Genomic DNA, 27157 nt, shown 5'->3' with positions numbered 1-27157 from the left:
TGTGGTTGCTGATTGAATGTTATAGTTACCCTCTTTCTTTATGTCATGTAGCTCTGGATCGATTGAAATTGTTGCTCTCTGAGTCTGACCTGAGTTTTCCCTCGGTTTCTTTGGAGAGCTTCGTAGAAGCTCAGAGAACGCGTTGTGGTTGTCATAGAGATATATCGGCACCGTTCTATAGTTCCAGACTCCTCCCGCTATTGTTTATGATTGGATAGAAGTTATGTCAGGAATTCACATCATGCCTTTGCCTCTACTTCAAGCTAAATATTCTTCATCCAGATTAGTAGACCTTCACTCAACAGTAAACACCCCCCATCGAGTATTCATACTGTCGATGTCTAGGGTTGTTAGACCTAGTGTTAACTTATAGCTTACTGAAGTAATAACACAAATAAAAATATATTCAACTTCTATAGCGCTTTTCATTCAAAAAAGAATCTCAAATAATCAAATATAACAGCTACGGCATATGATAATAGTAGGTGTGGACTGCGAGCTTCAACCAGAGGTGAGTGTTTTGAGTGTGCAACAGTTGAGAGGGAACCACGTGGCTTGAGCAGAGAGAGGTTGTCAATGGAAGTACCAACATTTATACCTTGTCTCAAAATTGCTAGCTAGTAATGCAAGTGCATTGAAGACATCACACACAACACAATTGTCCTGAAGACATAACTTTATTAATAAACCAGCAAGCAAGCATGTAAAGTAGGATGCATTATGCCCAGGTTAGGACAACCCTACAGGCATATAAAAACCAAACAAAAGTACACACCATTACCCTTGTAGAGATGGGCTGCAGCAGGATTGCCAACGTCGTAAACAGAGAGAATGAGAGAAAAAGCTGACAAGAGAGTTTATTTCCCTTTTGGTTTATTGTCTATTCCACTTGCTTTGGCAATGTAAACACATGTAACTAAAGCCAATTGAATCGATAGAGAGATACAGACAGAGTGAGAGAAACAGAGAGAGAGAGAGAGATACAGAGTGAGAGAAACAGAGAGAGAGAGATACAGACAGAGTGAGAGAAACAGAGAGAGAGAGATACAGACAGAGTGAGAGAAACAGAGAGAGAGAGAGAGAGATACAGACAGAGTGAGAGAAACAGAGAGAGAGAGAGAGAGAGATACAGAGTGAGAGAAACAGAGAGAGAGAGAGAGAGATACAGAATGAGAGAAACAGAGAGAAAAGAGGGATGTTCAGAGTGAGAGAAACAGAGAGAGAGAGATACAGACAGAGTGAGAGAACTGAGCAGACTGTGGGAGGGGTTGAATAAAAGGGGATGTTTAGCATTTACATCAATGAATTTACATTCAATGAAGACATTCACAAGTGTCCAGCAGAGCAGAGGGGATGGGGGTTGGGGGGTCTACTGGTCTCTCTGGGGGCATTTACAGCAGGGAGGAGGGGGAGGAGGAGAGAAAGAGACGCAAGCAATAGAAGAGAAAAGGGGCTACATGTACTTGGGGGAGAGCACACAGAGAATGCTGGTAACATGGAGGGATACTCTGTTGTCTCAGTGTGGTACATTAACTCTATAGGTGGCTATGGGTCTGAGGACAGAGAAAGGCATCACTTTAGCAGCATAAACAAACAGAACTGATATAAAAGGCAGTTGTGATGTGTCATTTTTGTGATTTTACTCACACACGAGCATGTACACACACACGCGCGCACACACACACACACACACATTCCCCATTCACCTCGGCAAGAAAGGTTGATACAAAAAGTCTAGTGCTGATTAAGCTAATGCCCATTGAAAGCCTTTTTGTAACAAACAAGCTATGTAATGTACTGAAAGTGAAAAACGTGTGCTAAAATGAAGGACTAGGTCAAATAGGAACTGACCTGGATACAGCTAAAACGGAACACTTGCTCTGTATCAAAGGGCAGTCATGGGGGTCTCTATACTTGACTCTGGGCTGGACATATGATTCCCCACCATAGCATTCATACAGCGTTATACAGTATATCTAAAACGTGATTGTTTGATTGATTGATTGATTTATTGAGTGATGAAGAGAGGCAGAGGAGTGTACGGTGTTTAGGCAGCAGGAGGAGGAGTGTAAGTCCGTGTTCGTGTCGTTGTGGTCAGTCGGTCCGGTCCTCACAGGCCGAAGTCAAAGGTCAGGTCAGACTTGCCCATCTTCTGTCTATACACCGCGTCAAACTTGTCGTTCATAGACACGGTGAAGATGTCCTGCCACAGTCCCACGCGACCTGACAGAAGAAAGAGTCACATGACCATACATCACTTCGGTTTGAGCTATGAATGAGACGAATGACCAAGAGGAGTGGTCAGTAGTGGATATGAATGTTGTCATTTTGAAACTTTCTTTATTGCGTATTGATCAGCTCGTAGGCCATCTATGCTTCCTTATGACTCCCAACCGTGTACAGTGAGGTCCATAATCACCCTCCATAGAGATGAGCAAAAAAGACTGTATGAAATAAATAATACAGATATGGAACTATATTGTACGCATATTTTTGTGTGGGAAATTATATTATTTTACACTAATACAATTGATCAGAGAAAGAGATTTTGTTCAACAAGTTATATTGAGCAAAATAGCCCCATAACGTCAAAGATACAACAGCATATTTTACTGCAGGTAATCAAATCAAATCCAAAAATAAAATGTCATTTGTCACACGCTTGGTGAACAACAGGTGTAGAATTGAAGTTAAATGCTTGCGGCCCTTCTCAACAATGCAGAGTGAAAATAGAAACAATAGTAGAAGATAATAACACATGGAATAGATACACAATGAGTCACAATAACTTTGCTATATACACAGGGTACCAGTACCGGGTCGGTGTGCAGGGGTTCGAGGTAATGGAGATAGATATGTACATACAGTGTATTCAGGAAGTATTCAGACCCCTTCACTTTTACCACATTTTGTTACGTTACAGCCTTATTCTAAAAAATAAATTGTCCTCATCAATCCTCACACAATACCCCATAATGACAAAACAAAAACATGTTTTTAGAAATTGAGCTCAGCTGCATCCTGTTTCCATTGATCATCCTTGAGATGTTTCTACAACTTGATTGGTGTCCGCCTGTGGTAAATTCAATTGATTGCACATGATTTGTAAAGGCACACACCCGTCTATATAAGGTCCCACAGTTGACAGTACATGTCAGAGCAAAAACCAAGCCATGATGTCCAAGACAGGATTGTGTCGAGGCACAGATCTGGGGCATTGAAGGTCCCCAAGAACACATTGGCCTTCATCATTCTTAAATGGAAGAAGTTTGGAACCACCAACTCTTCCTAGAGCTGGCCGTCCAGCCAAACTGAGCAATCAGGGGAGAAGGGCCTTGGTCAGGGAGGTGAAACAAGAACCCGATGGTCACTCTGACAGAGCTCTAGAGTTCCTCTGTGGAGATGGGAGAACCTTCAAGAAGGACAACCATCTATGCAGCACCACCAATCAGGCCTTAATGGTAGAGTGGCCAGACGGAAGCCACTCCTCAGTAAAAGGCACAAGACAACACAGGAGTGGCTTCGGGACAAGTCTCTGAATGTCCTTGAGTGGCCCAGCCAGAGCCCGGACTTGAACCCGATCGAACATCTCTGGAGAGACCTGAAAATAGCTGTGCGGCGACGCTCCCCATCCAGCCTGACAGAGCTTGAGAGGATCTGCAGAGAAGAATGGGAGAAACTCCCCAAATAGAGGTGTGCCAAGCTTGTAGCGTCATACCCAAGAAGACTCAAGGCTGTAATCGCTGCCAAAGGTGCTTCAACAAAGTATTGAGTAAAGGGTCTGAATACGTATGTAATTGTGATATTTCAGTTTTTGCTTTGTCATTATGGGGTATTGTGTGTAGACTGATGAGGGGGAAAAACGATTTAATACAGTTTAGAATAAGGCTGTAACCTAAGAAAATGTGGGAAAAGTCAAGGGGTCTGAATACTTTCTGAATGCTCTGTATGTAAGGGTCACTGAAGGGGGGCGACGTCATCAATGTACTTATTAATGAAGCCACTGATGTGATAAACTCCTCAATGTTATCGGATGAGTCCTGAAACATATTCCAGTCTGTGCTAGCGAAACAGTCCTGTAACTTAGCACCAGACCACTTCCGTATTGAGCATGTCACTGGTACTTCCTGTTGGGAGTTTCTGTTTGTAAGCAGGAATCAGGAAGATACGAGATTTGGTCAGATTTGCCAAAGGGAGGGCCTTGTATGTATTTCTGCGTGAGGAGTAAAGGTGATCAAGGATTTCTTCGCCTCTAGTTGCACAGGTGACATGCTGGTAATAATGAGGTAAAACGGATTTCAGTTTTCCTGCATTCAAATCACAGGCCAGGAGAAGTGCGTCCCTCTGGAAGTTGTCATAGAGCATCGGTTTGTGGTGGTAAACAGACAGCGTCGAAAAAATATAGATGAAAACTCTCTTGGTAAATGGCACGGTCTGCGGCTTATGAGGTCTTCCAACTCAGGCGAGCAAAAACTTGAGACTAACATTAGAGAGCGCGCACCAGCAGCTGTTTAACTAAGAGACACACCCCCCCCCCCTACTCTTAACCTAGGGTGCAGAATATCTAGAGCTGCCGACTCGCTGAAGCAGAAACCGTCATCCAAATCGAGGTCAGTGATCGCTGTTCTGAACACGTTTTCGGCCATAGGAAATGATGGCGGAGACATTATGCACAATAAAAGTTACGATCAGCATAAGAAAACCTTGAAAACCTCGCTATCTAACGCGGCGTCATCTCATACATCCAAGTATTGGGTTCTTTTCTGCTTTGGATCCTTATTTAGGCGCCAAACCCACCACTGGTGTGCGTAGTAGTCAAAGAGCTCTATTTTCAAGTTATCCAACGAATGTCAATTCCGGGAGTTTGCTAAAATGGCATTGGTACTTGGATTGGAGCCGGTGCTATGGTCAGATTACATGAAAATAGAGCTCTTTGGCCACGCATACCAGTTTGGGGTGGAAATAAGGGTGTATAAGCAGAAAAGAACCCCATCCCTACTGTAAAATATGGTGGTGGATCTTTGACGTTCTGGGGCTATTTTGTTTCCACTGCTCCGAGGTCCTTTGTTAAGATCAACGGCATCATGAACTTTGCCAAGTACCAGGACATTTTAGCCAAAAACCTGGCTGCCTCTGCCAGGAGGCTGAAACTTGGACGCGAGTGGATCTTCTAGCAAAACAATAACACCAACGACACATCAAAATCCAAAAAGAAATGGTTCATTGACAGCAAAATCAACATTTTTCAATGGCCATCTCAGTCTACGGATTTGAACCCCATTGAAAACCTGTGGTTTGAATTGAAGAGGGCCGTCCATAAGCACAGATGAAGGATATCAAGGATCTGGAAAGATTCTGTATGGAGGAATGGTCTAAGATCACTCCAAATGTGTCCTCCAATCTCATAAAACATTTGAGAAAAAGGCTCAGGGCCGATAACCGCACAAGGTAAAGTGTTGAAATCAGGGGTCAATCATTTTGACCCCTATCTTTTTGAGAGAAAAAAATATTACTTGTAAAACAAAATCTCTTTCTCTGAAAAATGCTATTACCATGAAATAATTTCCCCAATTTTTGGAGTACACCATATAAGTATTTGTTTTATTTATTTGATTGTACTTTTTTTGCTCATCTGCCAATCATTTTGGGCCTATGTACGTATGCCTATGTCTACAGACATGGACTCACCTGTCCTCCAGTAGTGTGTATAGGAATGTGTGTTTATGGCCCTATTAGCTCAGAGCTGTGTGTTAGACCAGCACCAGGTCAGAGGCTAGGGTCCATGCACTACAAGAAACAGAATATGGAGAAAACAAGACAAATCTGACAACAAATCATAAGAAAAAACAGCATAACAAAAATCTACAATAATCAACATGAAAAATGGAATCATAATTATATTAAAATGACATTCACAAATCATAATGCAAGAAAAAGTACAACAAATGTGAATGGATTTCCAAACTGAACAGTAAGGTTCAACTCCTTGTGCCAGAAATCACTGAGCTGTAATTACTATGTTTAACCACAGGGTGGCGATGCAGAGCAAAAATAGGAGTGAATGGAAATGCCCTTAATGAATGGTCCAGAGTACGATATTCCCTATTCCTTTGAAAGTGTATGTTACTGCTGGGGTATGTACATCTGATTCATTATCTGTGGTTTGCTACAATAAAGCTCTAGTTACTCTCTGCCCCTAACAGACCCAGGATCAGCCTTCTGCAAACCAGTGCTAACCTTCACCATTATGAGCCAAACAACTAAACTGGCCCTGGATCATTGCTTAAAGATATAGACTACACACAAACGCATATTATGTAACTGTTCTACATAGCCTACATACAAATCTGGTATAGGTTGACTCATCCTCAGCCACCCGAGACATACACTCCCCCAGGGTTAGCACAGCTATAAAGCCATATGAACAAATTCGATATGCTTTGACGAGTGTGCATCCGTATGCATACAGCAGTGGACACATAGCAGGTTTCTGTATTTTGATGTACGGCTGAGGCTCACACACTCCGTTCTGATATCCTCTTTCTTTGTCTCTCTCTCTCTGACATTCCCTCTCTCCCTCTCTGTTCCCCCTCTTCTATCTGAGTACACCATGTCATGCACTGCAAGCATGCTTGTGTCTAGGCTTGTGAGTGTCTAATAGTAGCCTAAACAATGTATATGATACGAGCAGCAAAGCCATGAATGGGGCTAGAGGGAGTCTGGTCACATCAGTTTAGCAAATACAGTACACAAAGTACAGTGTGTGTGTGTGTGTGTGTGTGTGTGTGTGTGTGTGTGTGTGTGTGTGTGTGTGTGTGTGTGTGTGTGTGTGTGTGTGTGTGTGTGTGTGTATGTGTGTGTGTCTGTGTAAAGGTTGGAGTTGATATACCCAACATGTTAGGTTACTGTCCCTCTTGGCACACAGCCTTCACCCCTTCCATTCACTTTACTGCACAAAGCACGCAATGCTTCAGTAACCTTACAGATCTCTTTACTTATTCAACTCTGTCGTCGGGAGATATTCGGAAATCTCTTCTTTAGTGACTGACTACCCCTCACTTCCGTTTTCTTTCCTCCTTATCTTCCTTCCCTCTATCCCTCTCTTTCTCTTCCTCGCTCTCTACCTCTGTCCTTCCCTATCTCTCTCCCACTCCCCCATATCTCTTGCTCCCTCTTCCTCCCTCCCTCCCTTCCTTCTCTCCCTACCCCCTCTATTTCTCTACCTCCCACTCTCCCCCATCCCTCCCCCCTCGCTCCCTCCTGCAGATGGAGAGGGTCTCACCCCTGCAGATGGAGAGGGCCTCTGAGTTGCAGCACTGCTCTATGAGCTGGTTGCAGCTCTCTACCATTGTCTCCAGCTGGGCCTTGTCACACGAGACACCCAGGAACCTCGCCAGCTTCCCCACCAACGTCCCCAGGTCCTGGAGAGAGAGAGGGGAGAGAGCAGAAGAGGAGAGAGGAGAGAGAGAGAGAGAGAGAGAAATTCAAATAAAATAGTAAATATATTTAGTCTCCTCCAAAATTATTGGCATTTTACATGCATGTTACCTCATTTTTACACCCCAGTGAAACAGGAAGCCATGGAAGGCCACAATACAGTTCCTTAAAGGGGTAATCAGCAGTTGCTACATCCATTCTTGGACTTCTGAATTCATTATACAGTGGGGCAGGAGCCTCTTAAAGAAGAAGTTACAGGTCTGTGAGAGCCAGAAATCTTGCTTGTTTGTAGGTGACCAAATACTTATTTTCCACCATAATGTGCAGATAAATTCATAACAAAATCCTACAATGTGATTTTCTGGATTTCTTTTCTCATTTTGTTTGTCATAGTTGAAGTGTACCTATGATGACAATTACAGGCCTCTCTCATCTTTTTAAGTGGGATAACTTGCACAATTGGTGGCTGACTAAATACTTTTTTACCCCACTGTATGTACCCATTGATTATTGAAGAATATAACTTAGAAATGCCTCATGGGCTTAGTTCAACTGCCGTATTCCATCAGACACCAATATATAAACTTGTTTTACTTTTTTTGTAAACAAATACATCTTTAACAAACACTATATTGCTCCAAAACATGATTAAAAATATAATTTTGATACCATGGACTGTCAGTCCTTGCATCCATAGCTTTGTCTATGAATTTGAGAGTGGTGACATTTCTCAGCCCCATCCCTCAGCTTTTTACCAAAACCAGGGGTGGGGAGACGGCTTTGTTATTGTTGCTACTGCTGATTGCGCTTTAAGCTGAGACTAAATTAAAAAAGTTGAATGTTAATGCAGATTAATAAAAATATATATATATATTTTAGGGGTGACAATAATTTTGACAACTACGTATTTATTTGAGAAATTACTTGTTAAACAAAATCTATTTCTCTGAGCAATATAAAATAATACATTTTTTTGGAGTACACCATATAGCTCAGTATTTGTATTATTTATTTTATACAGTATTTTTTGCTCATCTTTATCAAGAGTGCCAATCATTTATGAGGTGACAGTACCAAATGATCTCTTCTTATCACTCCGAAATGACCTATGAGCTATGTCTTCTTAATAGGCGGGTTGCAGTGCATTCTATTCCACACACAACGCAGTCACACCACTGTCACACCACTGTGACAAGGGCTGTATTTATAGGGGGAGTGGGGTAAGTTGAGCCAAAGGGGTATGGTTTTCTTGTTTCTAGGAAACCATACGCAAAATGTATCATTTGACAAAATATACTGAACAAAAATATAAGGCATTATCGCTGGGATATGAGTTAACAGTGGTAAGAAGTACAACATGTTTGTTAGGTGTTAGGTCTGTGTTAAAATATGCTTCAAATGATTCAAAGACAAAAAGTGATTATGTTCAATTTTGTTTGGAAAATAAATATAGATATGGTTATAAAACAGTAGTGGTAATATTTAATTCAGTACCGACATTTGTAGGCGTCTTAACATACCCTGTTCCGCTTGTCCAAAATAAGAGGTCTCTGTTGGCACAACTTACCCTGGGGTATGAGGTCAATTGAGCCAAGAGTCCCCTTTTTTTTTGGACAAGCTATGTTTTCGAAACTGTAATGTTTACAAGTATTCTGATTATTTCCAGGGATACACAACATCCTGAAATCTATGTAAAAAATCTTTGTTAGAAAGAATACTATATTTCTCCCTTGATGGAGGGATGCTGAATGTAAAAAGCATCTCAACTCACTCCACTCTCCCCTACATCTCAGACAGAGTGGGGGTTGAACTCTGACTCCGAACATCTGATTATGTCATCTAGACACGTGTACAGATCCTTCTATGCGTTATCTAGCGGTTATACATTGGAGTTTCATTACCTTGCTATAAAGAGGCTGAATGTCTGTCTGCCTATGTGGACGGGTATAAACTTTTACCGCAGTTCCCTTTTTTCTTTCTATAGAAACAGAAGTTTTCTTATCCTTATATAACACACTTGCTCAGCAAATACCCTTGATACACATGTTACTGTTCATCTCGGTTGCGCACAAGCCATTTTTGGATCTGTGTTGAAACGTGCCTACAGCAGAACAGCAACGGTCAAACGCTCAAATACCTTTACAGAACGTCTGATCGTGTTCTTGCCTTAGTTACTGACTTGCATTTCTGAGACCAACTTTTGTCATCAGTGAACACAAAAGCCACTGTTAATTTTTGTTCCTGGAATATAACGCATTGTTTTCGTCAGAAGAGAAACGTGTGCAATTGTTTTTCACTGTTTCTGGCAATCAGTAAATACTACTGCACAAAACGCTTCCGGCTGGAGTACCCCGGGTTTTGTTGTGTACCTGTGCTTTGTGGCAGGCGGTACTTTGTACTTGGTTGTGTGTACTTTGTACTTGGTTGTGTGTACTTTGTGCTGCCTCACTTGTTCTTTGGGCATTTGTTTTTGTGACGCGGTTGCGTCCTGTTTATATAATTGCCTGAGTAAAGTGCTTTGTCCACTCATCTCTGCTCTCCTGCGCCTGACTTCCATGCACCAGCTACACCCACCCATTGACAAAATCAGCCCATCAGTGTCATACCATGTACAATATAATAACAGTGTATGGAAAGATCGAGGAAATGGGGACTGTCTAATTGTTACAATATTGTTGACATGCAGGGATGCAGAGCATGAAGTTGGGTTAACCATAAGTCATCATCTTCCACATTGTGAACTTTGAAAGAGCTTTTCTATGGTGATGATTGAGGCCTGTACATTCATAGTTGTGTTCCTCCATTGTATTCACCTTTTTGTATTTGCATTTATTCATCTATTTTTTTACCCTTTTTTTTCTCCACAATTTTGTGATATCCAATTGGTAGTTACAGTCTTGTCTCATCTCTGCAACTCTCCTACGGGCTCGGGAGAGGCGAAGGTCGAGAGCCGCACGTCCTCCGAAACACGACCCTGCCAAGCTGCACTACTCGCTTAACCCGGAAGCCAGCCGCACCAATGTGTCGGAGGAAACTTGTGGATAGTGTTTCTGCGCACCAATGGAAAGTCTATATAGCAACGAGCAAACTAGTCTTTGTATTGAATACATGGGACTGCAATGTGATGATAACGATGAATGTGCTTATTTCTTCCATTTTTTTTTTATCAGGAATAATATTTGTGTATGAAATTGTTTGGTGTAATATGCATAAAAGGAGAGTAATAGCCCATAATTCTGCACCTTTGGATAGTTGTACTTCCTTTTTAGTGACTGCAAAGAAAATGTATTGATCTACTTGGATTTTTATTAGACAGACGAACTTTCTGTTTTGTCTGCTGGGACTCAATAGATAAGTATGGTAGCGTTTATCTTTTTGCAGGCAGTCGTGTTCTTTTTCAATCAATCTGGAATGTTGACGGTATAATGTCATTTTGATGGATGTATTTATGTTTTGAGGAGGCAACTACATATCCTAAAACGCATTCACTCTTTTGCAAAAGGCCACCGAGTTCTCTCTCTTTTGAACTCTATTTGGGAAGTCGACAACAATGTTAAAAAAAAAATGCTTGTATGCGATTGAGAGAAACTGTAACCTGTTTGCTTTCTAAGAAAGGTAGGCTACATGAGCTACTTTCCCCCAACAGTGTCAATGCTGTAACTATGTTGTAACACTGATACTCACTTTGAGTGATAGTGAATAAGATCACGTCTTGGAAGGCTTGCTAGTGTATACACTGTATAAATGTTCGTGTTTGCAAATTATTCCTAATAAGAACATGCTGTGTTTCTGGACAGGTGTTTTGTGTGTGTGTGTGTGTCTGTGTGTGTGTGTGTGTGTGTGCGTGCGTGCGTGCGTGCGTGCGTGCGTGCGTGCGTGGTGTGTTTCTGTGCAATGCAGCCCTGCAGGGACCTTTGGAACAGCAAACACTATTGATTTGGCCCCCTTCTGCCCCAGTGAGAATACAGTTATGTTCCACAGACTGGAACTCTGGTTGCCACGTAGCTCTGAGGGGGGTACGATTATCATAGGGGTTAGGTGGTATGGGTAAAGTTACAGTGACATTGGTTTGGGATAGGATAGAGCAGGACCACCCAAAGCAGGGACAAACATGGCTTGTTAGAGGCTTCCAGAATGATCTTGTGGTGGGTTTTAGCGGCTGACTACTCACTGTACCTCTAGGATAGAGGCTGGGGGTTCTGGTAAGGTTTGGTGTTAGTTAGATATATGGTAGACAGTAGATATAGATGAGTGATGGAGGGAGAGAGCGAGGAGGAAAGCGTTTGTTTTTTACCTTGTACATGTCTTCATATTTCAGGAAGAGGACGTTTGAGTCCATGCGATGCTCCCAGAACTCCTGCACGTGCTCAAACCAGGAACCATATCCCACTATGAAACAGAGAGAAAAAAGAAGGGGAGAGAGAGAGATATATAGGTGGAGAGAGTTTAGTGAGTTTCCCCAGGTGACTAGGCTTTCTCTTCCCTCGTCACACAACCTGGCCTGATCAGTTACTCATTGCCTAAATAATCATTAAGAAAAGTAGTCCAGTGTAGACACCCCCTGCACACCTGGGGGGGGGGGTGAACCCTGAACTCTGACACTCACGCTTGTCGTTCATGAAGCGTCTGCAGAACTCCTGAAAGGTTCCGCGGTAGCTCATGGTTCTGAGGGAGCGGTGGAACTGGTAGTAAGACACCACAAGATCTTTAGGGTTCCTCGCCATGTAGATCACCTACAGGAGAACCACATAGACAATTAGGATTGAATAGATGGAAACATTATGCAAACCAATTGAAGTGTACTCTAACCTTGGACTCTCCATTGTGCATGGCTGTAGGCAGGAAGCGGTAGGGCAGGTGGCTTTTGATCAGACGAGGAGACGTCAATTCCTGGGAAAACATAGAGGAAACGTCATCATGACATTGGGAAGAGAGACGGTATGAAACAAGGAGCAGAAAAACACCTCATCTATTTCTTGCTTTGCATTGAAATATGGTGCTGCATGTGGTGGGCTGAGTGTTTTGGTTAACTGTACCTGTCTGTTTTACAAGGAAGTGATTCAGGATCAGGAAGTAGTAATACTCAGTGCTGTAGGTCTACCTGTATAATGTCTAGTCCAGGCTGAGGGTACTCCGGGACAGTAGTAATACTCAGTGCTGTAGGTCTACCTGTATAATGTCTAGTCCAGGCTGAGGGTACTCCGGGACAGTAGTAATACTCAGTGCTGTAGGTCTACCTGTATAATGTCTAGGCCAGGCTGAGGGTACTCCAGAACAGTAGTAATACTCAGTGCTGTAGGCCTACCTGTATAATGTCTAGGCCAGGCTGAGGGTACTCCAGAACAGTAGTAATACTCAGTGCTATAGGCCTAACAGTATAATGTCTAGGCCAGGCTGACGGTACTCCAGAACAGTAGTAATACTCAGTGCTGTAGGCCTACCTGTATGATGTCTAGGCCAGGCTGAGGGTACTCCAGAACAGTAGTAATACTCAGTGCTGTAGGCCTACCTGTATGATGTCTAGGCCAGGCTGAGGGTACTCCAGAACAGTAGTAATACTCGGTGCTGTAGGTCTACCTGTATAATGTCTAGGCCAGGCTGAGGGTACTCCAGGACAGTAGTAATACTCAGTGCTGTAGGTCTACCTGTATAATGTCTAGGCCAGGCTGAGGGTACTCCGGGACAGTAGTAATACTCAATACTGTATAATGTCTAGTCCAGACTGAGGGTACTCCAGAACAGTAGTAATACTCAGTGCTGTAGGTCTACCTGTATAATGTCTAGGCCAGACTGAGGGTACTCCAGAACAGTAGTAATACTCAGTGCTGTAGGTCTACCTGTATAATGTCTAGGCCAGACTGAGGGTACTCCAGAACAGTAGTAATACTCAGTGCTATAGGCCTAACAGTATAATGTCTAGGCCAGGCTGAGGGTACTCCAGAACAGTAGTAATACTCAGTGCTGTAGGCCTACCTGTATAATGTCTAGGCCAGGCTGAGGGTACTCCAGAACAGTAGTAATACTCAGTGCTGTAGGCCTAACAGTATAATGTCTAGGCCAGGCTGACGGTATTCCAGAACAGTAGTAATACTCAGTGCTGTAGGCCTACCTGTATGATGTCTAGGCCAGGCTGAGGGTACTCCAGAACAGTAGTAATACTCAGTGCTGTAGGCCTACCTGTATGATGTCTAGGCCAGGCTGAGGGTACTCCAGAACAGGAAGCTGCTCATCGATGTTCATCAGACCAATCTCATCTGGTTCCGCTCCCTGACTCACCAGATACACAACTTCCTGAAGGAGACTGGTACCTGAGAGAGCGAGCGAGAGAGAGATAGAGAGAGAGAGAGAGAGAGAGAGAGAGGGGGAGAGGTGGGGGGGGTTAGGAGAGAATAAGAGAATCAAGAGGAATAAGTAAATGGGTAGTCGTTTGTCTAAACGTAAAATTACACCAATGAGGGGAAAATTCACAGCCCATAATACACCATTATAGTGCTTGTTACCATCCTCACACCCCAAAGGATCTTCACGGAACAAAAATATAAATGCAACATGCAACAATTTCAACGATTTTACTGAGCTATAGTTCTTATAAGGAAATTTGTTAATTGAAATAAAGGCCATAATCTATCTATTTCACATGACTGGGAATACAGATATGCATCTGTTGGTCACAGATACCTTATAAAAAGGTAGGGGTGTGGATCAGAAAACCAGTCAGTATCTGGTGTGACCACCATTTTCCTCATGCAGCGCAACACATCTCCATCCCATATAGTTGATCAGGCTGTTGATTGTGGCCTGTGGAATGTTGTCCCACTCCTCTTCAATGGCTGTGTGAAGTTGCTGGATATTGGCGGGAACTGGAACACGCTGTCATACACGTCGATCTAGAGCATCCCAAACATGCTCAATGGGTAACATGTCTAGTGAGTATGCAGGCCATTGACGAACTGGGACATTTACAGCTTCCAGGAATTGTGTATATATCCTTGCGACATGGGCCATGCATTATCATGCTGAAACATGAGGTGATGGGGACGGATGAATGGCACAACCCCACCGACGCCATGGGGCACTCTGTTCACAATCAGCAAACATCTTGCCCACACGACGCTATACGTGGTCTGCTGTTGTGCAGCCGGTTTGACGTACTGCCAGATTCTCTAAAACTTTGTTGTAGGCAGCTTATTGTAGAGAAATTAACATTAAATTCAGTGGCAACAGCTCTGGTGGACATTCCTGCAGTCAGCATGCCAATTACACGCTCCCTCAAAACTTGAGACATCTGTTGCATTGTGCTGTGTGACAAAACTGCACATTTTTGAGTGGCCCTTTATTGTCCCCAGGACAAGGTGCTCCTGTATAATGATCATGCTGTTTAATCAGCTTATTGATATGCCACACCTGTCAGGCGGATGGATTCTCTTGGCAAAGGAGAAATGCTCACTATAGGGATGTAAAAAAATTGCTCCACAAAATTTGAGAGAAATGTGCTTTTTTGGTGTATGGAACATTTCGGGAATATTTTATTTCAGCTCATGAAACATGGGACCAACACTAAACATGTTGTCTTTATATTTTTGTGCAGTATAGTTTTATACCGAATTCTGCAATGCTAGTTTGGCTATTTTAGATAGCTAACCTTAGCTAGGTAGGTAGCTAACCTAGCACCAAAGCTAGCACAGTATCTGGATCTTCCCCTTTTCTTTTTCCACTGCAGTTTCAGGTGAGCAGCACTCAGTGAGTCCGTGTTAAACCTTGTGAAAAAGTAGATAGTGCTCCTAATGGAAGTACCAATGCCAAAGACAAGAAAAGGACATACCATTTTTTTTGCAGAGAATTGTAAAAGAAGGAATGGCTACATATCTAGCTAGCTCACTACACTACAATTCATAATGGACTGGTAATATGTAGTCCGTTAGCTAGCTACACATATTTTGCCAGACAGTAAATAAATTATTTAGCTAATAAATCAGAATCTAATTCATGTTAATAAGTTATCCCCATCATTGTTCAGGTCAGCCATTTTTGTCATATAATGGTATTTGGTCAAATTATTATTGGCACGGTTCAAAGACAGGCAATAGAGAGTGAGAGAGAGAGCACCACCCATGTTGTGGCAGGGAGAGGACGAACGGGTCATCAGGTGAGTACTTGGAATTTGTGTTATAAGGCAGTCTGGTAAAGCACTTTGACCAGCAATTTACATTGCACACAGATTGGAACTATCAGTTCAACTCCTCATCTTTGCTGACTAAGTCCGAGTGCTAAAACAAAACAGTTGTTGCCTAGATTCTGATTTCATATTGTTGTCATGGCAGGGGACAAAGACAGTCAGTGGAGAGAGCGAGAGAGAGAGAGCATTGCCCATGTTGAGGCAGGGAGAGGACGAATAGGTCATCAGGTGAGAATTTGGAGTGTAGTGGTGAAGAAACAATGGTGAACACACAAATTAAATATTTAAATGTAGTCCTATAAGACATGCTTTGTAGATGTATTATTGTTTAAGTTTATTCATATTTCGGCAATAGAAAGTCCCATCTATTTTGGCAATAGAAAGTAAGACACTGTTTGTCATGTTTGTTGAAGGGGACTGAGCCACAATTCAGGGACCAGTTGAGCACAGATGACAGGGGCAGAGCCACCGAACAAATAGAAGTTATCGACATCAGCACCAGCACAAAGTCAAACCAACCACATCCCAAGTTTATTGTAATCCAGACGTGAGCTGACATAGTTTTGTCATTTCAAGCTAAGTGGTTTCAAGATTCCCCCTGACTGCATTACAGTGCCTCTTTAAAGTTTTTTTTTTAATAAGAGGTCATGCTTTGGCAAAAACTCAGACCCTGCCTTTTATTGTCCCCAGCACAAGGTGCACCTGTGTAATGGTCATGCTGTTTAATCAGCTTCTTGATATGCCACACATGTCAGGTGGATGGATTACCTTGGCAAAGAAGAAATGCTCGCTAACAGGGATGTAAACAAATTGGAGAAAGAAATTTGATAGAAATATGCTTTTTGTGTGTATGGAACTTTTCTGGGATATTTTATATCACCTCATGAAACATGGGACCAACACTTAACATGTTGTGTTTATATTTTTGTGCAGTATAGTTTTACACTGAATGCAGCAATGCTAGTTTTGCAATTTTAGCTAACCTTAGCTAGCACCAGGCTTTAGAAATTGGAAGAAGACTATTGAGAAGTTTTCAGCTCATGCTAAAAGAGTTCACAAAAATCAAACCCTGTGGACTCACAGTTATCTACTGCTTTAGCCAGACAAGAAGAGGAAGCTACTGAAAATTGTAGGTTCAGTGACGTTCTTCGCAAGACAGGGTGAGGCCTTAACCTTTTGTGACTAGGGGGCAGTATTTTCATTTTTGGAAAAATAACGTTCCCGTAGTAAACGGGATCAAAATTGTAGGTTCAGTGACGTTCTTCGCAAGACAGGGTGAGGCCTTAAGAGGTCATGAGGAAGAACATGAAAATCTTCAGGAACTTTTAAAAGGCAGAAGACGACAAAGTCCTTCAGAGCTGGTTAAAGAGGCAGAATGATATTCTTAACTTAATGAGAAATTACATCATTTGAATAGCCAAAATCATCTGATCTCTCCCCTTCCCCCCAACAACACAAAGTTAAGCCCTTGGCTGTTGGACAGGCTAACAGTGAGTATTGACTGTCCACTTGGGTAGTGCAATAAGTATTTTTCTACGGCTGGCCATGCTTTCCACCTGGCTACCCCTACCCCGGTCAACTGCCCGGCACCCCCCATAGCAACTCGCCCAAGCATCCCCCATTTCTCCTTCACCCAAATTCAGATAACTGATGTTCTGAAAGAGCTGCAAAATCTGGACCTCTACAAATCAGCCGGGCTAGACAATCTCGACCCCTCTTTCCAAAAATATCTGCCGAAATCGTTGCAACACCTATTACTATCCTGTTCAACCTCTCTTTCGTATCGTCTGAGATTCCCAAAGATTGGAAAGCTGTCGCGATCATCCCCCTCTTCAAAGGGGGAGACACCCTGGCTCTGATCAGGCCCTACACCCAAACAAGGGCACTGCGTTCATCCACCTCTGGCCTGCTCGCCTCCCTACCACTGAGGAAGTACAGTTCCCGCGCAGCCCAGTCAAAACTGTTCGCTGCTCTGGCCCCCCAATGGTGGAACAAACTCCCTCACGACGCCAGGACAGCGGAGTCAATCACCACCTTCCGGAGACACCTGAAACCCCACCTCTTTCAGGAATACCTAGGATAGGATAAAGTAATCCTTCTCACCCCCTCCCCCCTTAAAAGATTTAGATGCACTATTGTAAAGTGGCTGTTCCACTGGATGTCTTAAGGTGAACGCACCAATTTGTAAGTCGCTCTGGATAAGAGCGTCTGCTAAATGACTTGAATGTAAATGTAAACTTCAACTGTATCGGTAGGAGATACTCAATGTTATTTTTGGTGCGTTTGAACATTTACAAGCGAATGTGAACGAGAGACATTGTACAAATGAACAAAGTTTTGATGCATGTTTGTCTGATCTGAAGCAGCATGTATACAAGCTGTGTCTGTCTGGGGTCGCCTGCTCTACTCAGAGAAGAAGGGGGGGGGGGGGGGGGCAGACAGCAAAAGACAGCAGTGGCAGCTGTCCAGATAACTCACCCAAAGGGCTTTAACTTCTCAAATACGGCAGAAGGCTTACACAGTATGATGCCCCATCACCTTATTAATTCATTAACTTAATTAGATAACTAGCCAGGTAGCCAAGAGGTCGCTTTAACACAGAATTATTACTTTTTCACAGCAGGAAGAAAAGATAAAACACGTAAGATATCTCTTGCTGTGTTTTATATATTCACAAATCTAAAATGCTTCTCTCTGGGTCCCAAGATGGCGTAGCAGTAAGTTGTCCTGTCGTATCGTCTCTCTGTAAATATCGTCTCTTTTTCGTTTTAGATATTTTTAGATATTTTTTTTCTTCGCATATCTTTAAAAACATTTTGCTAAACCTAAGCTTCCAAATACTCTTCTGCAACCCGCCAATGTAGCTACTTTTCCTAAAGTAGTTATATTTACTTCGGAACCGGACCCCCTCAACTGAAGCTAGCCAGCTAACTACCAGCTATGCTAGCGGTCTTCAGCTAACCGGTCATCAACTAACCTTTAGCTCGGAAAGCTCTCGCCAGTTCGAACAACGCGACGCTAACCAGAGCATAACGGACCTATTTAATTTTTTTATATTTTTTTACCCCCGGATTCCCACCACAAACGGAACATTCTTCAGCTGGATCTTCGCAACTAGCTATCGAGCTAAACAGCAACCCTGGTTGATTACTCCTGGCTAGCGTTTCCACCCACGTAGCTTGAAGCTAGCCCGGCCAGAGCTCCTAGCATACTCCTGGGCTACAATACCTTGACTACGACCGGTCTATCGATATCACTGCATGAAGAGGAATAAACAGACTCACCCCATCGCGACGTCCTCCAAAGGCTAACTCTCTAGCCCTCGCTATCTCCTTGCTTGCTAGTTTGGCATGCTAACTGCTAGCTTGTTTAGCCCAGGTCCGCTAACTACTACCTTGTTTACCCCGGCCTGCTAATCTGTTAGCTTGTTAGCACAGGCCTGCTAACCGTCTGCATCGCCGCATCCCAAAAACGCAGTGGCCCATATGTACTCTATCTCTTCCCGATTTAAAAAAAAAAATGTGTTTATACCTTCCGGAAACCTGCCTCACCCAATGTGATACGGAATCGCTATTATCTTTATTTTTAGAACACACTCAAGAACCTCCAGAAGCTAACCAGCTAGCTAGCTACAAGCTATTTAGTCATTGTTAGTTTTCTTAACCTGGATAACACTCGCCAGCCCAGCCCCCCTGCCCCATCCACCGCTGCCCCCTGGACTCTGATCACTTGGCTACATAGCTGATGCACGCTAGACTGTCCATTAATCACGGTACTCCATTCTGCTTGTTTGTTTTATCTGTCGGCCGAGTTGCCTAGTCAATGCCATCTCACCTGCTGTTGTTATGCTAGCTGATTAGCTGTTGTCTCACCCACTGTTTTAGCTAGCTTTCCCAATTCAACACCTGTGTTTACTGTATGCCTCGCTGTATGTCTCTCTCAAATGTCATTATGCCTTGTATACTGTTGCTCAGGTTAGTTATCATTGTTTTAGTTCACAATGGAGCCCCTAGTCCCATTCCTCAGACCCCTGATACCTCCTTTGTCCCACCTCCCACATATGCGGTGACCTCACCCATTACAACCAGCATGTCCAGAGATAAAACCTCTCTCATCATCACCCAGTGCCTGGGCTTACCTCCGCCGTACCCGCACCCCACCATACCCCTGTCTGTGCATTATGCCCTGAATATATTCTACCATGCCCAGAAACCTGCTCCTCTTATTCTCTGTCCCCAACGCTCTAGGCGACCAGTTTTGATAGCCCTTAGCCGCACCCTCATACTACTCCTTCTCAGTTCCGCGGGTGATGTGGAGGTAAACCCAGGCCCTGCATGTCCCCAGGCACCCTCATTTGTTGACTTCTGTGATCGAAAAAGCCTTGGTTTCATGCATGTCAACATTAGAAGCCTCCTCCCTAAGTTTGTTTTACTCACTGCTTTAGCACACTCTGCTAACCCTTGATGTCCTTGCCGTGTCTGAATCCTGGCTCAGGAAGGCCACCAAAAATTCAGAGATTTCCATACCCAACTATAACATCTTCCGTCAAGATAGAACTGCCAAAGGGGGAGGAGTCGCAGTCTACTGCAGAGATAGCCTGCAAAGTAATGTCATACTTTCCAGGTCCATACCCAAACAGTTCGAACTACTAATTCTGAAAATTACTCTCTCCAGAAATAAGTCTCTCACTGTTGCCGCCTGCTACCGACCCCCTCAGCTCCCAGCTGTGCCCTGGACACCATTTGTGAAGTGATTGCCCCCCATCTAGCTTCTGAGTTTGTTCTGTTAGGTGACCTAAACTGGGATATGCTTAACACCCCGGCAGTCCTACAATCTAAGCTAGATGCCCTCAATCTCACACAAATCATCAAGGAACCCACCAGGTACAACCCTAACTCTGTAAGCAAGGGCACCCTCATAGACGTCATCCTGACCAACTGGCCCTCCAAATACACCTCCCCTGTCTTCAACCAGGATCTCAGCGACCACTGCCTCATTGCCTGTATCCGCTACGGTGCTGCAGTCAAACGACCACCCCTCATCACTGTCAAATGCTCCCTAAAACACTTCTGTGAGCAGGCCTTTCTAATCGACCTGGCCCGGGTATCCTGGAAGGACATTGACCACATCCCGTCAGTTGAGGATGCCTGGTCATTCTTTAAGAGTAACTTCCTCACCATATTAGATAAGCATGCTCCGTTCAAAAAATGCAGAACTAAGAACAGATACAGCCCTTGGTTCACTCCAGACCTGACTGCCCTCGACCAGCACAAAAACATCCTGTGGCGGACTGCAATAGCATCAAACAGTCCCCGCGATATGCAACTGTTCAGGGAAGTCAGGAACCAATACACGCAGCCAGTCAGGAAAGCTAAGGCCAGCTTCTTCAGGCAGAAGTTTGCATCCTGTAGCGCCAACTCCAAAAAGTTCTGGGACACTGTGAAGTCCATGGAGAACAAGAGCACCTCCTCCCAGCTGCCCACTGCACTGAGGCTAGGGAACACGGTCACCACCGACAAATCCATGATTATCGAAAACTTCAACAAGCATTTCTCAACGGCTGGCCATGCCTTCCGCCTGGATACTCCTACCTCGGCCAACAGCTCCGGCCCCCCCGCAGCTCCTCGCCCAAGCCTCTCCAGGTTCTCCTTTACCCAAATCCAGATAGCAGATGTTCTGAAAGAGCTGCAAAACCTGGACCCGTATAAATCAGCTGGGCTTGACAATCTGGACCCTCTATTTCTGAAACTATCCGCCGCCATTGTCGCAACCCCTATTACCAGCCTGTTCAACCTCTCTTTCATATCGTCTGAGATCCCCAAGGATTGAAAGCTGCCGCAGTCATCCCCTCTTCAAAGGGGAGACACCCTGGACCCAAACTGTTACAGACCTATATCCATTCTGCCCTGCCTATCTAAGGTCTTGAAAGCCAAGTCAACAAACAGGTCACTGACCATCTCGAATCCCACCGTACCTTCTCCGCTATGCAATCTGGTTTCCGAGCCGGTCACGGGTGCACCTCAGCCACACTCAAGGTACTAAACGACATCATAACCGCCATCGATAAAAGACAGTACTGTGCAGCCGTCTTCATCGACCTTGCCAAGGCTTTCGACTCTGTCAATCACCATATTCTTATCGGCAGACTCAGTAGCCTCGGTTTTTCGGATGACTGCCTTGCCTGGTTCACCAATTACTTTGCAGACAGAGTTCAGTGTGTCAAATCGGAGGGCATGTTGTCCGGTCCTCTGGCAGTCTCTATGGGGGTGCCACAGGGTTCAATTCTCGGGCCGACTCTTTTCTCTGTGTATATCAATGATGTTGCTCTTGCTGCGGGCGATTCCCTGATCCACCTCTACGCAGACGACACCATTCTATACACTTTCGGCCCGTCATTGGACACTGTGCTATCTAACCTCCAATCGAGCTTCAATGCCATACAACACTCCTTCCGTGGCCTCCAACTGCTCTTAAACGCTAGTAAAACCAAATGCATGCTTTTCAACCGATCGCTGCCTGCACCCGCTTGCCCGACTAGCATCACCACACTGGATGGTTCCGACCTTGAATATGTGGACACCTATAAGTACCTAGGTGTCTGGCTAGACTGCAAACTCTCCTTCCAGACCCATATCAAACATCTCCAAACGAAAATCAAATCAAGAGTCGGCTTTCTATTCCGCAACAAAGCCTCCTTCACTCACGCTGCCAAGCTTACCCTAAAACTGACTATCCTACCGATCCTCGACTTCGGCGATGTCATCTACAAAATTGCTTCCAACACTCTTCTCAGCAAACTGGATGCAGTTTATCACAGTGCCATCCGTTTTGTCACTAAAGCACCTTATACTACCCACCACTGCGACTTGTATGCTCTAGTCGGCTGGCCCTCGCTACATATTCGTCGCCAGACCCACTGGCTCCAGGTCATCTACAAGGCCATGCTAGGCAAAGCTCCGCCTTATCTCAGCTCACTGGTCACGATGGCAACACCCATCCGTAGCACGCGCTCCAGCAGGTGTATCTCATTGATCATCCCTAAAGCCAACACCTCATTCGGCCGCCTTTCGTTCCAGTACTCTGCTGCCTGTGACTGGAACGAATTGCAAAAATCGCTGAAGTTGGAGACTTTTATCTCCCTCACCAACTTCAAACATCAGCTATCTGAGCAGCTAACCGATCGCTGCAGCTGTACATAATCTATTGGTAAATAGCCCACCCATTTTCACCTACCTCATCCCCACAGTTTTTATTTATTTACTTTTCTGCTCTTTTGCACACCAATATCTCTACCTGTACATGATCATCTGATCATTTATCACTCCAGTGTTAATCTGCAATATTGTAATTATTCGCCTACCTCCTCATGCCTTTTGCACACATTGTATATAGACTCCCCTTTTTTTCTCTACTGTGTTATTGACTTGTTAATTGTTTACTCCATGTGTAACTCTGTGTTGTCTGTTCACACTGCTATGCTTTATCTTGGCCAGGTCGCAGTTGCAAATGAGAACCTGTTCTCAACTAGCCTACCTGGTTAAATAAAGGTGAAATAAATAAAATAAAATAAAAATTTGTAATTTATTTTCGGAGTCAGACAAATGTTGTGCTTCACTTACACTTCTCCGCGAGGATGAGAATTCATAAATGGGCATTCTATCACTTGACAGCGCTCTGACTGAGGTGTAGCTTTTTTCTCAGGTACTTTTCTCTGCACCTTTCTCAGGTAAAACTCAAGATGAACTTTAATCAAAACATTAGGAAGTTTAGATGGCTACATTATATCTATGATAAACATCAGAAATGATGGCCATGCATCGTTTTTGCAAAAAATATCTTGCTTTTTCATTGTAAACTCATTTACTTGTGTGGCTGCCAGCCAAATAGTGGCGCACTTCTGCAGTCATCCGATGAATATTAAGCTATTTTCTGTTGAATGTACTGCGCTAATGTATTTTCTGTGAAGGAAAACTATAGTTGCCCGTCCCTGATCCCTGATCACTCTGTTGAAGCAAAAAAAACACTGTTGACTTTGAATATAAAACGCGACCCCTGTCAATTCACAGCTGGACTCACCTGCTCCTGCTTTCTCCCATTGTGCTATTTACAAACACACACATGACTGGCTCAACCATTCTGGGGAACTATGAGAAGCTTCATAATGTAAAATAATGTGACAGATGAAATGAAGAACGTGATCTGCTTTATCTCCTAATGCATTGCAGAAGTTAGGTAGCAGGTATTTACTTAAAAAGTTGCTACAAATGGTATTGACTATATTGAAAAGCAACCCAGTTTCTATTTCCAAATACCACGGTATACAGTATTTATGGTATACTGCCCAAGCCTACTGTCCACCTGTGTACAATGTCTTTACCAACTACATATTTTACCAGGACTTGAAAAATGAACATTTATTTTCACCGAAAGCATTGTGGACATTGGGGAATTGTGCATCTCCCGCCCTTCTCTTTGATGGGCCTGAGCCTATTGCAACATGGACATGATTGAGGAAGATTCGTGGCTAGGTGCGCTTGCACGTGGAAGGACTGTGCTCTCCCTCAATAGCGCCTGTATGCTGTCTCTATCTAGTCTTAACTTTCCGATAGTTCACGTTCCACTCTCCAAACCCTATAAATGGCATGTTATTTATTTATATATATTTTTATTGAACCTTTATTTAACTAGGAAAGTCAGATAAGAACAAATTCCTATTTACAATGATGGCCTACCCAGGACAAACCAGGACAACTCTGGGCCAGTTGTGCGCCGCCCTATGGGACTCCCAATCATGGACGGAAATGATACAGCCTGGAATTGAACCAGGGACTGTAGTGACGCCTCTTGCACTGAGATGCAGTGCCTTAGACTAATGCGTCACTCGGGATCGAAATTTACAGAATGGTTACCTGGAGGAAAATGGGGTAGGGTCATGCTTTTTTAATTTCAGTCAAAGGGAGGGTTTAGTATTTTTTTTAAATCTAGTCCAGGGGTGGGTCATGTAATTTGTAACTGATGAAATTTCAATATTTCTGTTGCATGTTGGGCTATGTATCGATGTGTGCCCAATGCTTCCCTTCATCTCTGATTCTCCACTGGGCAGGCAACATCATAGGCTATTTAGTGTGGTCTCAATAAAAATGATCCATAGCCTATAAAGTGCATGCTCTGAGAAGCACAGAGCATAGTTATATTTCTAAGATACACTATATATTCAAAAGTATGTGGACACCCCTTCAAATGAGTGGATTCGGCTATTTCAGCCACAAGCGTTGCTGACAGGTGTATAAAACTGAGCAAACAGCCATGCAATCTCCATAGACAAACATTGGCAGTAGAATGGCCTTACTGAAGAGCTCAGGGACTTTCAAAGTGGCACCATAGGATGCCACCTTTCCAACAAGTCAGTTCATCAAATTTCTGCCCTGCCAGACCTGCCCTGGTCAACTGTGAGTGCTGCGATTGTGAAGTAGAAAAGTAGAAAGGCACAACAACGGCTCAGCCGTGAAGTGGTAGGCCACACAAGTTCACAGAACAGGACCGCTGAGTGCTGAAGCGTGTAAAACTCGTCTGTCCTCGGTTGCTACACTCACTATCGAGTTCCAAACCGCCTCCTTCCCAGAAGAATGGAGACTGTTGTAGCAGCAAAGGGGGGACCAACTCCATATTAATGCCCATGATTTTGGAATGAGATGGTCGATAAGCAGGTGTTTACATACTTTCAGGCCTGCAGTATATGTACAAGGGCGTAGAATTGCATTAAATGTTTATAAAAGGTCGTTTTTATGCGATGAAAGATTCATGCAATGCTTTTACTAGGAAGGAGATCTTTCCGTCCCTACTCTTGTCCACGGTGGTCTGCGAACCCAAAACCTTCTGGCCTGCAGCCCTGTGCGCTATCAACACTCCTGTGTTGCCATGTTATGCTTACAAGACGAAGGACAGTTTCTAAAACTGCATATCTAAGACCCTGGTCTGTCCAAGAAGTGAGGGTAAATGGTAGACATGTTCTCTGCTATCCACTTTGTTTTGATTCTTATTTTGGGTACAGGGGAGGGTCAGTTTTCCCCCCCAAGCATTCAGGGAGGGTTTAGGTCATATATTTAGCTGGAGGGAGGGCCAGACATTTGCGTTTCAGAGGATTGATTCTATCCATGTAACCCTTATTATAAATAACATTAACTGCCTTACAGTGCTACTATTGTAGGGAACAACATCACTGGTCACTGACTGACAGCCTGCATCTGTTTCTAGGCCTCGGGAGCATAGCAACCCAGACTGCTCCCACCTCTCTTCTTCTCTCCTTCTCTCTCCTGCAATTATAATTTACTCCCGAGGATGCAGATATAGGCACTGCTGGAATCCTGTGTGGACAGATTAGAGACATTTAAAGGAACAATTGCTCTATATGTCTCTGAACGATTTTACTCCCACAATGAACTCGAGGGAATACGGATATTTACGTCCACCTAGTCACGTGACCTGGAGTACCCACCCACGCCGCGAGTTCTGCTCCAGCACAGGTTGTCAACACACAAGTGCGTCACACTCAAGCACCGCGTAGCCCGGTCCGCACCAACACAGCAATGCGCAAAGCAAGCTGGTTGAGACAGGAAGAGACGGATGTAAACAGTAACCCGAGGCCTAAAAATTCAATACATTGTCTGTGTATCCTCGGATAACAGACAACAGCGAATTGATGCGAAGTGCGCATGCGTTAAACGTAACTCGAAGGTACCCATGATAAGTTATTTAGCCTGCTGCAGGCTATGTTTGGAGAGAGGTAAACATTTACGACCTTCCCTAATAGGCCAGTGAAACTCAGCACACAATGCAATAATAAACTCAAAAGGACTCAACTGGAGACATTTGCGTTTATTACACACGACACAATAAGAAGAAAGAAATGTTAAGCAACTATAGACCTACACCTAAGACCCTGCATTTTCAAGCCTACAGCATGCTGCATCCACTGCACTAATGTATTGCATAGCATCAACAAATGCCAATATTGTTTACCTGACTTGGGATACGTGACAATCCATATGTCGCTACTTCTGAGGGAGAAGTTGGCGATCTCCTCCATCTTTCCTCTGCAGAAGGGTGGAAGTCGCACTCCATCAAACTCGAAGTATTTGCTCTCAAACTCAATCGGGGTGCTTGGCGTGTCTGCCTCGCTCTCGGCCATCCTCAAAACGGGCACTAAACGAAAATATATTTGCAATCAATTTTGAGAGCTATAATATTTCGAGTGCGAGTCGAGATATATGGTTGTGATAGTCCGCGAGCGAAGTACGCATTGACCTTCAGCCAATCACCTCGTAGCAAAGTGATGTAATGCGATGCGCTCATATGAGGCGCGCGCCTCCTCTTCAGCATCAGCACCAGTTCGCTCTTGCGGAGCACGCGCGTGCTCACTAGTCTCTGTAGCCGGAAGAGGAATGCTTTCAAGCATAGGTTACTTGAAGCATTGAAGATGATGCCAATAGGCCTGCTGTTGTTCTTGGAATTAAAAATCAACAGATTATGTTTTCCAATTATAGG

The 27157-nt window shown here is 43.9% G+C and overlaps 1 protein-coding gene across 1 annotated transcript; it reads right to left on the bottom strand.

The window, feature by feature from the left end:
• Window positions 1-1319: 1319 nt before the first annotated feature.
• LOC115133127 (sulfotransferase 4A1) lies at window positions 1320-27157 on the bottom strand. The gene is made up of 7 exons (XM_029666038.2): window positions 26633-27157; window positions 13615-13745; window positions 12247-12327; window positions 12044-12170; window positions 11732-11826; window positions 7283-7421; window positions 1320-2223 (listed from the first exon to the last, which is right to left on the bottom strand). Exons 1-7 carry the CDS (start codon window positions 26799-26801, stop codon window positions 2111-2113), a joined length of 855 nt encoding a protein of 284 aa, XP_029521898.1. The 5' UTR covers window positions 26802-27157; the 3' UTR covers window positions 1320-2110.

The sequence above is a fragment of the Oncorhynchus nerka genome, linkage group LG8 (genome assembly GCF_034236695.1).
Source record: "Oncorhynchus nerka isolate Pitt River linkage group LG8, Oner_Uvic_2.0, whole genome shotgun sequence".
Taxonomy (NCBI): Eukaryota; Metazoa; Chordata; class Actinopteri; order Salmoniformes; family Salmonidae; genus Oncorhynchus; species Oncorhynchus nerka.
This window is presented reverse-complemented; position numbering and strand designations above follow the sequence as displayed.

Coding starts and splice junctions, on each gene's coding strand:
- LOC115133127 (XM_029666038.2), bottom strand. CDS start 26,801: ATGGCCGAGAGCGAGGCAGACACGCCAAGCACCCCGATTGAGTTTGAG. Junction 13,746..26,632: donor TGTCACGTATCCCAAGTCAG/GTAAACAATATT, acceptor TCGCTCTCTCAG/GTACCAGTCTCCTTCAGGAA. Junction 12,328..13,614: donor CTGGCCTAGACATCATACAG/GTAGGCCTACAG, acceptor ATGTTTTCCCAG/GAATTGACGTCTCCTCGTCT.